This window comes from Schistocerca gregaria, chromosome 1, assembly GCF_023897955.1.
Source record: "Schistocerca gregaria isolate iqSchGreg1 chromosome 1, iqSchGreg1.2, whole genome shotgun sequence".
NCBI classification, from domain to species: domain Eukaryota; kingdom Metazoa; phylum Arthropoda; class Insecta; order Orthoptera; family Acrididae; genus Schistocerca; species Schistocerca gregaria.
In genome coordinates this window covers 847,426,665-847,443,216 of record NC_064920.1, presented here as the reverse complement: position 1 = coordinate 847,443,216, position 16,552 = coordinate 847,426,665, and the positions used below count along the sequence as shown (strand labels likewise).

General features: G+C 36.7%; 1 protein-coding gene across 1 annotated transcript in view; it reads left to right on the top strand.

The window, feature by feature from the left end:
- Positions 1-14,180, top strand: part of LOC126272653 (lissencephaly-1 homolog) — a 179,194-nt gene extending 165,014 nt beyond the window's left edge. Inside the window, exons 5-8 of the mRNA XM_049975660.1 lie at positions 2,630-2,804; positions 5,012-5,303; positions 7,751-7,946; positions 12,432-14,180. Of these exons, the coding sequence (XP_049831617.1) occupies positions 2,630-2,804; positions 5,012-5,303; positions 7,751-7,946; positions 12,432-12,505 (737 nt within the window). The 3' untranslated portion in view covers positions 12,506-14,180. The remainder of the gene's footprint in view (positions 1-2,629; positions 2,805-5,011; positions 5,304-7,750; positions 7,947-12,431) is intronic.
- The last annotated feature ends 2,372 nt before the right edge of the window (positions 14,181-16,552 follow it).

The window sequence follows — 16,552 nt, the reverse complement described above, 5'->3', positions numbered from 1 at the left end:
ATTCAGAATGAAAGCAGTTGTTTCAGAACCACCTTTAAATAGAGATTTCAAAATCTGTGCTTTTTCATTTGGATTTTTTTTTTCTGTTATGTTGGAAGTACAATGGAAATGAAACCTGCAGACTAGTGCAAAGTTTTCTGTTTAATGGATCAATAATTATCTGTTTATTCTCTCCGGCTGAATGCCACAGTTCCTTTTCATGAAATGTGTGCAGGGATTCCCGTATTAGAATTTAGGGGTACTTGAACAGCAACCTGCATGAGGTTGAAAAACTGACACTATCCTTTTCTGCGCTAAGAACATTTTTTTGTGTATGAGGAGAGTTATCCCATAATTTAATACCATAAAATATAGTAGTGTGAAACTGTGCAAAATAAACAAGCTTCTATAGGTCATTCTTGGTGACAGTGGGATTTTTCTCATAATGAAGACAGCCACATTCACTTTTATCAAATAATTTTGTGTGTGATACTTCAGGAAAGTTTGACATCTATCTTCAGTCCTAAGGATCAGTGACATCATTATTTGTTCAGTCTTTCACAGTAAATTTGACCCTTATGGTTTCATGTGAAACTATGCAGTGCACTTTGTTGCAGTTAAGTTACAAACTGTGTTTCTGTTAGCATCAGTGTGATTTTATCCACTACAATTTTTGCTAAATCATTTACATAACACTTGATTTTTATATCGGTAACACATTGGCTGTTTGCAATTAGAACATTGTTTGAGTCATGTGTTCTTAAGTGACAGATTGTGGACCTAAATGTGACCTGTGGCACATCGAACTTACAGAAGACAGTTCATATTAAAATCTGAATGTACCTAAGACACACAATTTTGACTTAGAACAGCAGTACTGTTTGACACAGTGAGCTTCATAAGTAACGTAGAGTATATAATTTTTTAGGTATGATTTATTATCTGTTTTTCTTGTTTTTGTAGACTAAGATTTACATCCTAGTGTTCCAAGACAGTTGTATAAGTTCTAAGTACTTGCCCATATGAACAAATTTTATTATTTTACTTATAAACTATTTACAGGTGTCTTACACGCTGATACCTTATTCCTGGTATTTGACAATGGAGAAGAATTCATATGTTCTCAAACATAAAGTGACAGTTAGAATAATCAGAATCTATCACATGATATAACTAACAATACCCTTTCACCTAGTATTAATTTTCTGCTACCTAGATACTGTGATAATATTAGTTTTCCCAAGGATAGAGAGAGAGGGAGGGGGAGGGAGGGAGGGAGAGGGGGCGAGAGAGAAAGGGGGAGAGAGAGAGAGAGAGAGAGAGAGAGAGAGAGAGAGAGAGAGAGAGAGAGAGAGAGAGAGATACACAAGTTCCCTTTGTGTGATTGAAGTCTGCAGCCACAGTGTAATATGCATTGAGCTGCTTGTCGACATTTTGATAAGTTTTTTTTATAGTTCAGTTGTGTACCCAAAAATTTAGATTTAGAAAATTAAGTTGTATTGTAAAAAAGAAGCGCAAATGTGCAGTCAGACTTCATGGCTTTGTGTTGTGCATCTTACCTAAACATACCAATAAGCAAGCATGCTTGCTTATGTGTCAGGTAATATATTGTTATAGTTATAGTTATTCATATGTGGTGTAGCGCAGGCTTAATTTTCTGTCTTAAGAGGTGCTGTAATCGTGTGTTTCTGCTGCAGCTTTCTTATACGTTCAATGGAGTGTGAAGTTGCAGCAAAGTGTGGTTCCTCTCACAAAAATATACTCTGTGAAAGTGTACATCCATAAAGAAAACGGTTACATTAAATAAGCCTGAAAATTAATTTTGATGTTCTATGGCTAGTATCAGAATTATCTAGCAGCTTCTTCTTGACAGGTCCCTCTATTTTTACTTAATTGCCTTGAAATCTGAACTGTTGTTTTCTAAACAACAGTTTAGTTTGTAATCCTACACAGAACCCAATCTCCTCCAGAATTCTTCAGTGAACAAATAGTGTAATATCATTGTAAAGCCACCACAAGCACAGTTGTAGTTGTCTGCTGCTGATAATGTGTTTAACATGCACATTTTGATTTGAGTCCACCCATGAAGTCTGTTTCTTCAGTATGTTCTTATTTTAGAGTTAACAGAATGTTGGTTTATTTCATCCATTAAAACAGTTGTGGAAACTGGGAGGGTCATATATTGTTGTTAAGTTAGTTACTTTCTCACTATTCTACTTGCACAAATTGTCTTCTCCATTTAGATATAGCATAGGTTGAGGATTTTTCAGTGTTTTAAGCTGTAGGAAAAAACAGAACCTGTTGGTTTTCTTCATTAATTCTGTATTTGCTGTGTTCTGTCTAATTGCTTGACCATAGATCTATCAATTATGTCCTATTTTTTCAATGTAAAGTTTTTTTGTGCTTAAGTTATTTCCGTGCCTACTGTCCTATTGCTAAGCCAGAAGAAAACTTAACTCTCTCATGCTCTTATAAGGCAGGTTATTTGGGGACTGGGGAGAGAATTGGGTTTATAAATGATTCCATTAAACACTATAGGAAAGTTGGTGAATCTCTGTCTAAGGGCCTGCTATTTTAAGCTTCATTCTGTGTTTGTTTTTGCCAGTTATTAATAGTTATAAATTTTAAACTTTTGTGTTCTGTGTTGCAGCATCATGCAGCGCAGATATGACAATCAAGCTATGGGACTTTCAGAATTACGAGTGCATAAAAACAATGCATGGACATGATCACAATGTATCTAGTGTAACCTTTATGCCTGGAGGGGACTTCTTAGTATCCTCTTCCAGAGACAAAACTATCAAAATGTGGGAAGTTGCCACAGGGTGAGCAATAGTAATCCTCATTGGAATTATAAAATATCTTGCATATGCCTTGAACTCCACATATAGATGTTAGTGATATAATATGTAGTTGCAGTGTAATACCTGGTTGTATTTTCTGTTCTGCAAGAAAAACTCTTAATTTCACTGCAGCAAATAATGCTGAGGTTGAATTAAGGGGGGAAAATGCAAAAATTATCCTTCTTACTTAAAAAGAACTGAATTTGTTAGATAAGTGACAAGGGTATTGACACATTAATTTTTTTGGTTCTGTATTCTGCTTCCCCAGTTAAAATTATTTGGGTCCATGACCACTAATTATGTTTGTGCATGTGTGGGTGTGCACGGCCTCTTCTTATTGATAAGCTTTAATGTCAAATATCCCAGATCTCACTAGAACTTAAAGATAATTAAAATAAAATGCCTGCTAGAGCAAGTGCTGTCATTGCAAATATGTGACTCGCATATCCACAATATTCTTGAGAACATTGTGGGTTCAGTGGTTAAAATTGCCTTGGATGATTGCACATTATATGTCGTATTATGAGTACTATCCTTTGCAGTAGTTTCAGTAAGATCAATTAGAAAAAGAAGCCAAATCACTTTCAGCTGTTCCCTACTTTCTCAAAGTGCAAGATGAAATCAAAATCCACGAACTGTGATGTGTTATGTATTGTGAGTTACTGAATGCTGTGAGAGAAGCAATGCTGAATAGTGTTTATCTATCACCATTTGTATACTGTACTCAAATATTTTTATACAAATTATTAGTACTGTCTCAACCATGTCCTTAAAAATCTCAGTGCCATCACTTACATAACTGGAGAGTTTCTTCTGCTGTGTTCTTATTCCATAAAAATTGCAAGTACCTCAACTGTGTTAACTGTATTTTACAATTAATGGCAGTTTAACCTCTTCAAAATATGATTTTGCTTTTAGCAATAATGAAGACAAGTTCATAATAGTGACCAGTAATATTACACGCAAAACATATATCTACATCACTTTAGATTTCTTGGAGATGGACATCTGTATAGATACATTTCATATTATAAAACATTTACACACATTTACAACACTAAGTATTTACATGTGAGTCCCATTTTCTTAAAGCTAACTATAGATTGTGTAAAAACCACATAGATGTGACATTTTAATTCAGATGCAAAATAGCATGTTACAAGGCTCCATTAAAGAATGTTCCTGGTGCATACTTTTAGAGGCTCAAAATAAGGTCACTGGATATTTTCTTTCCCATTTGATAAGGAAGATAAACAGGTTATATCTGAGTAGCAAAGTAAAGACAAAAATCTATGTAACTTTTTTGTTGCTTGGTCATCTTGTGACTTAGACTGATCGCACAAACAAAGTAATTGTTTGCTGTATGTCCCTCTAACTTTTTGGTAAATGTATAGAAATTGTCCTCCACTCTTCACAATACATTCCCAATAGGTCACAGATGACTACAGTTTTTAATGCATTTACTTTTCAATTTGTTAGGAGCTTATGCACAAAAATTGAGTAAGCATCATGAGAAAAAATGTTTTCTATGGATGGATCTAAGAGTTAGTGTGTTGGCACACACTTGAAGTGATTAGATTGTGCTTGAAGACCACAGCATTATTTGTGATGTACTGTGCTGCTGTGTTAAAGATGTGCAGAATATAAACATGAAGAGTGCGCCAGTATGACTATCACGGTTACATGAGAACTGTCGGAGAATATGTGGTAATTTAGGGATGACAGTCAGTATGTATTGATGGCTGCTACCTCCAAGTGGAGGTATTAGTTTCATGGAGAGTATATGGAACAGTTGTTGTGTACAAACAAGATACTCTTCAACTTAAAGCTGTATAGTACCAAATTACTACTTGGAGCAAACTTTGGCTGATAGATTATGAAACTTTGTCCATCCCCCGCCCCCCTCTTGAAACCTTCTGATCCTAAAAACCGTATCAGAGGTTTGTGGTGCTGAAGTTTTCTAGATGAAAATAAAGGTTTTCAATGGAAGTGTGCAGGCAATAATGCAACCATCTGCTGGAAAATATAAAGCTGTTGTGCAGAAACTTGGCCTTAATATGTTTTTTCATTGAAACTGTTATGCTTTTCACTGAGATAATCAGTTGATATGTATTGACTGAAGCTTTTATAAGATTACTGTTGCATCTGGCAGCAATACACAAATCAAAATCCCAATTCAATATTTACAGCTATTGTGTAAAGACATTTACCGGCCACCGTGAGTGGGTGCGAATGGTGCAAGTTTATCAAGACGGATCCTTAATTGCGTCATGTTCCAATGACCAGACCGTGCGAGTATGGGCTTCTGCAAGCAAAGAGTGTAAAGCAGAACTTCGTGATCACGATCATGTTGTGGAATGCATTGCATGGGCTCCAGAGTCTGCTGCTGCTCACATCAATGAGGCTGCTGGTGTCGACAACAAAAAGGGTGCCCATACAGGACCTTTCCTTGTATCTGGATCACGAGACAAGACAATTAAGGTAACAGTTATGTTTGTGCTTGTTCCAGATTGATCATTAAGGGCTACACAGTTTTAAACAACTAAGAATGTCTATGTTATGTAATGTTATTATGATGAAATATAAATTCTGAAAGTTGAGTGTGTGTAATTTTGAGGCAACCCTTTGCCCGAAATTTCTCGTTACCTAGTGCATAAGTTGTGTGCTGTTGACCTTTCTTCCTAAAGGCTTTCTCAATGCTGTGTTGTTATTTGTTGTATGTACTAAGTGTTTTTTGTTGCCACTAGTTGCAAGTAGATTTATTCAACCCAACTTTTGTTACTTTATTCAAAAATTAGTATGGTAGATAATTCTAGTTTAATTGAGAATTGACACTCATTGATTATCAACATATTTTTAAAAATGTCATTTCAAATCCCCGTCAGACCATTGAGATTTTCATTTTGCACAACTTCCCTAATCACTTTGGGAAATGCTGGCTTGGTACCTTTGAAAGTACATGCAGATTTCCTTTCCCATCTAATCAAAGCTTGTGGGTACCTTGTGCTAACCTTGGTGGGATGTTAAGCACTGATCTTTTCCTTCCTTCTTTTCTTCAGTTCAGAAACCATTTTATGAAAACATTTTTATCATTTCTTTGAATTTAGTCCTTCCTTCAGCAATTTCAGTGATTTTTTTTTTATTTCTTTATTTTTGTAACTTATTTTGTTTCCTATCAATTTTTAAGTAATGCAGTAGTTGATATCATTCTGTTTAGGTGTTTCTTGCTGTTCTCATGCTGCTCTTGTGTTATTCACTCAATAATTCAGTAATTAATGAAAAGCATCAAGTTTACAAGAAAACATTGCACATATCATAATAAATGGTTCCTTTTTTTTCTATTTTATTCTCTCTCTCTCTCTCTCTCTCTCTCTCTCTCTCTCTCTCTCTCTCTCTCTCTCTCAAAATGACTTCAAGGCCAGTGACTCATTCTTGTTTCCTTTATTTCTTGCATTTCCTTCGTAAGCATCCATATTTCAGTGGCATTTCCACAAATTCCAGCATTGTTCTCGGCCCTGTTTTCTTAGACATTCTGTTGTTTTAATGAGGTTGACAAAATTCTGCTAGACTTCCTAATCTGTTTAATCCTGGTTGTATAAAACATTATATGCTATATTTCTCTGTCTAAACATGGTTTGTGGGGAGTTATGAAATGATAACTTGTGATTTGTAGGCTATGAATAACAATAGCAAAATTGTGTAGCCCTTGTGTGGCCACGATTTGAACAACTATTGTATTTTTGTTCAGACTGTCATACCCATGGTTTCAGGCTCATGCTTTTGTAAAGACAAAGGACACTTGCCTATATTTTGCTGCTCTTCCCTCTCAGCACTTCCCTGTTTAATTTTTTTCTACATAACTTGTGATCATACAGATCTCTTTCTGGTTTCCATTTCCCGTCACAACCTCCCACTGCACTCCTTTGAGGTGTACTGTACAGTTTCATACAAAGAGAAAACTGTTCTTCTGTACACTTCCTATCCTATGAGAGTGCAGCTATTCCCCTGTGTATCTCTTCAACTTAAATGGGGGTCTATTCATTTTAATTTTTGTAAGTTCCTGCTGAAGGACTTGGTTTTTTTTATAATTGTGGGATAGTTTTATGACTTAATGTTGAGGGATATTGAAAATAAATGTTAAGACACATCCTTTGATTTTTAAACATTCATTTTCTTTGCCATCCCTTAATTTGCAGTGTACAATCAATATTATCAGCAATCATTATGTTCATTTACCTGAGAAAAACATATAAAAGTATCTATTCATTATATACAAAGTGTTGGTGTGATTAAAAGTAAATGAATGAATTGTAAACAGTACAGTATATAGAACAGTTGTGTTCATTAGTTGCTGCAATATTTATTAGCATGGGACAAGAATAAGTATGACAACAGAAGTGCTCGAATCGGCAGCAAGTATTTTATTCATTAGAGATTATGTTAGTAAATTAATATAATTGGACATTAGAAAAGTTCGCACCTGTTAAGGAACGTAATAGTGTGAGTACGGCTGTGGGAATATCTAAGCACAGACCGACCTTCAGAACAATTGTTTGTTCTATCAAGACAGACAGACCAAGTAGGAAACAATTTGCAATAATGGAAATAAGAATCAAATTGACATAAACAACTTACTTATCACTGCTGAAGCTTTACTTAACTGACGCACTCACACCACACTTAAAAACTAAAAAAAAGCCATGATGCAAAGGAGTTGTCAAAAACTGTTCTTTTGTCATCAAAATAGTTGATATGTTTTGTGAATTAGGGATGGACTATGTGAAGACTTGGAAATGTCATTTATTAGCGTATTGGAAATACAAAGTACACACATCTTCAAATTATTACACTGAAAGTTATGAATGGCAAATTTTATGCAAAATTTGTCTGTGTTATGATTTTTATATTAAATATTTTTATGTTCACAGATGTGGGATGTCAGCACAGGCATTTGTCTCTTCACACTTGTTGGTCACGCAAATTGGGTGCGTGGCCTAGTTTTCCATCCTGGTGGAAAATTCCTAGTGAGTGCCAGTGATGATAAAACCCTTCGAGTTTGGGAAATTCGTAACAAGCGCTGCATGAAAGTCCTGGAAGCGCATCAGCATTTTTGCACCTCAGTTGGTAAATATAACAGAATTCAAATGGTATTTTAGTTTTAAAGCAGATTTTATATTAGCATTTAGTTGTGCCCCAAGCCATGTATCTTGTTGAGGAAAAACATGGTGTTAATTCTGTTAACCAGTAGTGTTGCAACTATTTCAGTCCATTAATGGAATGGAACATAAAGGAAACAGACTTACAAATACCCAAAATTGTAACATTATATCCTATTAGAAAAATAGGAATGTTCGTCATTGATGTAACTTTAAAAAATCTTTCCTGTCAGCCACATAAATATATCGTCACACTGATCATTAACACACAGGTTGATTGATGCCATACTATCCTGAGCAACTGCAGTCTGTTAAAGTACATGCCTGTCTGAAAGTCCAGAAGTTAGCAGAATTGCCAGTCTCTCGTCAAAGTCTTAGGCCCATCCACACTTCTGCCTTCTGTGTGTTTCCTAAAGGCCATAAACGCAACAATCCAGGACACCCCATTGTGGCCAGTTGCTGTGCCACCATTGAGATAATCTCTGCTTTCGTAGACCATTCCTCCTCTGCCTCTCCACAGTTCCTGTTCCTTTACCATTTGGTGCCCTGCCCAAGACTGAGTTATGTCACCTCTCTTTACACTAACATCCCTAATGACCATGGCCTTGCTGCTATTGAACATGCCTGACAGATTCCAAACCTACAACCTCCTTCGTAGTCGTGATGGCCAACAATATCCTAACCCACAGTTATTTCTCCTTTGAAGGCATCACCTGCAAACAAATCTGGGGTATGGATATGCCAACCTATTCATTGCCCAGCTAGAGGAATCCTTTCTGAGCAACCAGAATCCCAAACCCTCTACCTGGTTCAGATTTATTGATGGCATCTTCATGATAGGGATTGAGAGTGAGGACACCCTATCAACAGTCCTTCAGAACCAAAACACTTTCTCCGCCATTCACTTCACCTGGTCCTCCTGAACAAGCCACCTTCCTTGATGTTGACCACCATCTCAAAGAAGGCTAAATCAGTACCACCATCCATATCAGACCTATCAACCACCACCAATACCTCTATTTTGACAGCAGCCACCCAATCCATACCAAGAAGACCTTTCTATACAACATGTAGATCTGCAGTTATGATGAGCAGCCCTCCTCAAACTATACCAGGGGTCTCACTGAGGCCTTCACAGGCCATAATTACCCTCCCAACCTCATACAAAATCAGATCTCCCATGCCTTATTTTCTCCAGTTATCCACCACCTCCTAAAGTCACACCACCTGGCCACACTGTGTCATTCTCCATGACTCTGTACCACTCACGACTGGAGCAGTTGGATCACATCATCTATCAGAGTTTCGACTATTTCTCGTCGTGCTCTGAAATGAGGAATGTCCTACCTACTATCCTTGCCACCTCTCCTACAGTGGTATTCCATTGCCCACCGAACCTATTCAGTATATGTGTCGATCCTTACACAACTCCTGTTCTCAAACCCCTTGCCTCGCAACTCATATCCCTGTAATAAAACCTAGATGCGAGGCCCGTCCCATACGCCCTCCCACCACAAACTACTCCAATCTGGTACAAGCATCACCTATCTCATCAAAGGCAGAGCTACCTTTGAAACAAGTCATGTGGTCTACAAGCTAAGCTGCAACCACTGTGCTGCATTCTACATGGTCGTGACAACCAACTAGCTGTCTGTCCGCACCATGTTCACCAAACATATATCCACTTTTGAGTACAACCAGTGTCTCTTAATACTAAGACTCGTAGCAATACAATATCAAAAACTTTTATTACTGGGTAAACAGTCACTACGTGATTTGACAGCGGACATTTATAATTCCCACTCACATCAGGAAAAGCACCAGTATGGGAATAGCAGCTTTTATGTTATTGGTCAGAACGAAAGCAATTATGGCGGTCGCCGCAATTTTCGCGCGAAGCCACATTTCGCGACAAAATACTCTTATTAGTCACTATCATATATCTAGTCTCATAACAATACATAAAACTACATAAAATAACTACAATAAGTTTGACATGCAATGAGAATTAGTCCTAATGAGAGGAGGTAGTTTATATTTACTGGTGTTTCAACAATGACTACCAGGCAACTTTTAATTCAGTGATTGTAATTTTAATTTTGTTAGCAGAAAGCAAACTAACTAAACAAAGAATTTAGTTAAATAGAGTCTGTAATTCTTATACCTTTAATAGAGAAAGTAAGTTTCTAGGTCAGGGGATAGCATTCGGCGAAATCCCATAACTTTTTTTCACACGAAGCGTTGTGTTAGGCAGCATGATGTCTGCGGGTTACGATGCTGAGGGCAGGATACAGACAGTTCCGCTGGTTAATCTTCTCCTGCGAAATGCAAATAAATTTCCGGCACAGCTGTATCATTAACCCCGTGGTGATTAACAAACCACAAGACGCCAGTATACAAACATTGTTGACATGTCCTCTCTTTCAAAGTACATGACATAGACATCCCTCGTTTTTACACTTTATGCACTGTCCGTGACGCTATCATCCACAATTACATGGTTCGTCACATTCATATAGTCTTAGCCACAAATTCACAGTTCATAGAATTGTTCTTGTGTGTGAAGGACGCCGTAAACAATGTCCACTCTGTTTTCGCATTTCAAACTTTGACGTCGTCACTGAAAGCCATTTATGTTGCACAGTTAATTAGTCTTCACTGTCATGGCTTGATAGAATGTTATATACAACAGTTCCACTACCCAAAACAAATACCAGCAAAGTTCATTCGCATAAAAGCACAGTACGTGTTGGCCACAACCAAGTAATGTTAGCGCCACTTTCACAATCCGGTTTATTTGCTCTTAAAGTTTGCTGGCAATGGCATTACATACTGCAGTGGTAAAGAGAATTAACAATCTGATAGTTCGGTATCACTGTCCATACAATTACATATGCTTTTCATTAAACACAGTACTATTTTTCCCCCCACACACTTCAGACACGCCACCCACCATCCCCTCTACTACGAAACAACCTTTCGACTCTTATCACTATCGCTGTCCCCTGTCTATAGATGTTGTGTCATTACCGTAAATTACATAAACCTTTATAAATGTTATTGACTGCATTTTTCACAATTAATAATATTCCAAAAGAGAACTTTACAAAATTTACCACAGGTACAAAGCAAGGAACATATTTATTCATTGGCAAACGAAATAATCACAATTACATCCTACATTTAAAAACAACAGTAGAATGTTACATAATCATAATTAGAAATGCCCATATGAACAAAAGAAAAAGAATAGAAATCTATAGAAAATCACAAAAAAATATTTATATGCGTAATTAGCAATGCCTTCACAGTCCCCACTTCTGTGGGGAGAGCACCTCCATGCTGTCCCTCTACTGTACCTTGCTGGTCTTAGCAGACTGTTGTCATCGTCATTGTTTTCTAGTCAGCTGCGTCAGTGTGGCTGTAGCTGCCACCCTGCCTTTGGCTGGACTTAAGCTTGAGAAAGTCAGGCAGACACACCAGTTGGTGGCATATGGCTTGCTGCAGCAAGCACAGATTACCAGAAATTCAGAAGTGTGTCTTGTGCTTGCCTGAGCACTTAACACACTATGATATGTGACCCTAAACCTGGCACTTAAAGCACTGGGGTTGATGGTACATGGCGAAACAGCCGGATGACTTGAGTTGCTGAGCACGCTGCCCAACACGATGTTCTGAACTGCACAAGCGAAAACTATTCCTATAACATATCTTACGTTCCCATAACCCTCCTGGCCTCAACTGTAGTCAGGCATTGTCCTTTATCTACTTACCCCCTTCCCTGTTCCCATTCCAAGTGTGTGTGTGTGTGTGTGTGTGTGTGTGTGTGTGTGTGTGTGTGTGTGTGTGTGTGTGTGTGTGTTTCATAACTGTGTTTCCCTGAGACAGTATGCAAAGTCTACGTATGGCTTTTGTTTCAGTGATGTAAATGAAACACCAAGTCTCACCTAAAATGTTCTTATCATCGTCGCTCATTGGTAACAAATGTAGGCAAGAGTCAGCTTGATTGTCCAGATGCCTCTGTGTCCCAGCACTGAAAGATTTAGCTGAGGTTGTAAGTGGACAGTCTGACAAGAAAGAGTAGTATTTCACCATCTGTCCTCTCTTCATGTTAAATTCTGGAGATGAAAATATCTTTCTTTGCTGTGACTTTCTTTTCTTTCTTTCTTTATATATCAACTCTGTGTTGTGCATAACAAAATTAACGTGTTGTGGTCTCAGCCTTACAAACAGGAAATATTACTGCCTTCTTATTAAAACGAACATATATTGTTACACAGAAAATATATACTCTACATATTTTTTGATGCACCACGGTATTAATTCAGAAATGTTTGTTTTTGTAAGCAAATAAGTGTTTCTCTTATGTAGCCACTGTTGTCATACTGGTTGTACTGTGTCAATAACATATTTACGTTGTAAACTTAATCAGTTTTTTCATTTTTCTTTTCAGATTTCCACAAGAGCCATCCATATGTAATATCGGGCAGTGTTGACCAAACAGTGAAGGTGTGGGAATGTCGCTAACTACTACTGTGAATAAATAATTGGTGATAAAGCAGCTTAACATCGTAGATAATTATTCTTCAACCCTCCTAATTTATGACCGGGCCCTGACATTATGAAATTTTGTTTGCTTACAATCGAAGTTTCTCCCCTGCCTAGTCCTTGATGGTCCAGTTGGATGTCAACTTTGTGAATCAGTCAAGGAAAGGCAGAGATGGAGTGGTGCGTAAAGTAGCAAACAAAACAAGTTTTTGGAGGTGCTGGCATCGATGGCTTTACGTGCCACTTCCTCTCAGTGAAGAAAATGCTAATTTTGTGGCTGAGACATGTTTATTATTGTGTAACTTTAAGTGGACAGACATTTTCTGCACAAAAATGAAAATGTTTTGGATACAATAAAAGTGTACAAGTGGCCACGAGAGGATTGGAAGACAAGCCAGCAAGAGGTTTATCGTCATTAGATATCTGCATGCCTCCAAATCCAAGCACAAAGCTGGTTATAAAGACTCCTTTGCCTTTTCCTTTTTATATATATTTATTTTGGTGATGTACCTCTTGCTGTAAAGTTTTTGTTATGCAGAATTCTGTAATTTATCTTTTGAATAGAATCTTTTTGTTTGAGCTAACCAGTGCTGCAACATGTTTGTTGTTAAATCAGTTGTCCACAAGAAATAGCAAATATGACAAATCTGCAGCCGCCATCAAGTTGATGAAGTGCTGTATTTTCATATATAAGATTGTTTTATTTTTAAGATTATGTTGTGTACAGTCTCTGACATTTGAAATACTGGTATTTTTATTTCATTTCACCAGAAACAAAGAAAATGCATGCTTACATTCAAAACCAGTTTTGCCTTGATGATGTCCTGTTTTCCATGGCTTCAAAAATTCAGGAATTTTTGCTTTTACTTATTGGGCTCAGAAAAAGAATATGTTAAGACTGAAATTGTAGAAATCAACTGATACTCATCATGCTTATTCTTATCATAACTCCTTCCTTTGTCAGAAAGCTGCATACTGTAGATTTGCTTTATTTGGTAACTACTTGAAACTATTTCCAAAACATGCCAAAGAAGCTATGGCACATTTGTGAAATTATATTGTTTGATGTAACCTAGTTGGCTCTATAAAGTGTACAAAGAATTGAAAGGCACGTTTTATTTCTCTTGTACTACTAGTCTTACAGTTCTTTCTTTTCTTCACTTTTTAACACACTTCTTTGATGTAAAAGTGCAAAATATTTTCATAGAGGGGGATTTAGAAACTGTCTTATTAATCAGTATTTAATAAGTGTACTTCAGACTAAAAGCTACACAAATTTTTTGACATATTAAATAGCATATTTAAGGAGGAAACTATTATGTACTGAAACACTTTTCAGTAAAAAATGACTGAATGTAAAAACTGCATGTAAATGAATACCTTTTTCCAGCTGTCAGTCATAAGTTTGTTACCTACAGAAAATTGGACAGTTATTAAATAAAATCATTAGGCCATTATTACATATGGTACTAAGTATTGAGCGCTTTTAAATTTTCTGCAGTATATGTATGTTTATATAGATATATATAAATTTGAGCAGCAGTGTACTATCACAGTAGTAGTCCCTAAGTTATGCAAAAACTTTTTTGTTGTCATCTCAGATGTGAAATAAAATTATTGCAGTGGTTGTTTCTTATACTGTTCTGCTAAGAAATATGTTCATTTTTTTATACTCTCACTTTTTCATTTATAGGTAATTGCTCTTACAGTAGCCCCAGTATTTAGGTGCTTGAAGACTTAATATTGTTACTAACAAATGATACTCTATACTATTTGCATATGTAATTGCAAGGAATTGTAAAAGATGGTGTGCTGAAGCAGCAATAACAACATTAGAGAATGAGATTCCAAAAGCAATATTACTTGTCAGCTTGAGTACCATTTAAAACACACGTTTAACCTGTTGTGTATTTATTATGCTTGCGTTTCGTCATTACTAGAGATTCACAGGCACCTATCCGACATTAAAAATTCCCTTAACGCTTCCCAGTAGTGATCTGTTTACATCATTCTCTTTGTAAGTGATGAAATTTTAATAGAGCTCTTTCACTGTTGTTGCTTCCATTCCCACCCTTCTTGTATCTTTTTTACGTATGTCCGGTCAATATAAAGCAGTATCTTTTTTTTTTTTTTTTTTACTGAGCACACTTTGTATTTGATTGGGATATCCTAACAATATTCAAACTTGATGCTACTGCGGACTTGTACATCTCTAAGGTCTGCAGTCCCATTTCATTATCGTTATTAAGTACGACTAGTCTATATCATGTAGACGACACAGTAGAAATTTTATTAAATTAAAAATGGTCTATTTTGTGTTACATTGTGTGTGTGTGTGTGTGTGTGTGTGTGTGTGTGTGTGTGTGTGTGTGTGTGTGTGTGTGTGTGTGTGTACACTTTTTTTGCCCCTTCTAAAAGCTGTAAAAGACACAGATTAAGTAAAGTGTTCAGTCACTGAAGCAGACCTGTGTGTTATTTATGGGGAAAGTAGGTTATTGATGTAGTTACATTGTAGGACCATTTCATTGCCTTCTTAATGAACTTACCTTGTCATTGACACCATAGTTACTCTCCTCTTAATTTATGCAACAAAGTGTTTTTAACTTCCACTTATCACATGCCACTGTGTGGCTTTGTCAAAGTATGAGTTATGTATTACACATATGTACACACAATACAGGATAAATTATATTAAGTTAATCACAGTGTGTGTTATTTACATTGCATATGTCACTGTAACTGCATAGACAAATAGTTTTTTTGTAGACAGACATCAGTTCTGCGTTGGAGGGCTATGCTTTAACTTGTAATCTGACTTAATTATTTTTTAGGTTGTTACATTAACAATAGTGATTCCTTAAATAGGGGTGTGACTGCATTCTTTGTTCTCAAATTTAAATAAGTAAACCATAGTTGAAGAATATTTAGAGTATCATCCTCCATGATAAAAAAAATGTTTTCTTTGTAGTTAGAAACATACGCTCTGGTTTGACATTTTCAGTATAAGTTTCTTCAGCCTGTGAAGATCTGTCTTTGTTATAGTAACAGGAAAAATTAATGGGGAAATAGTTCAGATCCAGTCTAAAGTTAACTGGGGAATTTTCAATGATAGCAGAATTGTATTTGCTAAAGAAGCCTTACTTTTGAGGAACAAAAGGAAGTTGAAAACCACAGTGTCAGCTAGGGCTGTGACACGTACCACAATATGTACGGTTTAATAAATCACCTTCCTTACCCTAATTGAGGGCACCTGTACTTTTTGCCAAGGGCCCCCCAACCCCCTTGGAAAAAATATAGTGTAGTCCGGCATTTTTCTTTCAAGAAAATGGTGTAAAAGTTGGTATTACACAGCTTTTTAAAATGGTTGGAGCTGAAACTTTCTTATGGCTATTTACAAATCACCAATCATCTTCCAAAGTATTCCCCTACCCCCGACAAACTATTGTGTGGGTGCCCTTGATCCAAATACTTAAAGACATCATCATTGAAAGGTGGAATGCGGTTGGTAGATTGATTGATGAGTGGAAAGGACTGTGTTGCTCCTGAGAAGATATTCTCTCTCTCTCTCTCTCTCTCTCTCTCTCTCTCTCTCTCTCTCTCTCTCTCTCTCTCTCTCTCTGTGTGGAAAATATTTTTTTGCTAAGTTTATTCATATGTGCCTTCTTACAAGGGAACCTCCCCATCGCAACCCCCTCAGATTTAGTTATAAGTTGGCATGTTTTATAGGCCTTGAAAAACTGAACACAGATCAATTGAGAAAACAGGAAGAAGTTGTGTGGAACTATGAAAAAAAAAAAGGAAAATATACAAATTGAGTAGTCCATGCACAAGATAGGCAGCATCAAGGATAATGTGGGCTCAGGAGTGCCCTGATCCCGTGGTTAGCGTGAGCAGCTGCGGAATGAGAAGTCCTTGGTTCAAGTCTTCTCTCGAGTGAGTGGGCAGTTGATAGATGTCCAGAGCAAGGTTTGTCATCAATCAGCATGTTGCCATTTTTAAGTCGAGCAAACAACACTAGCAAAAACA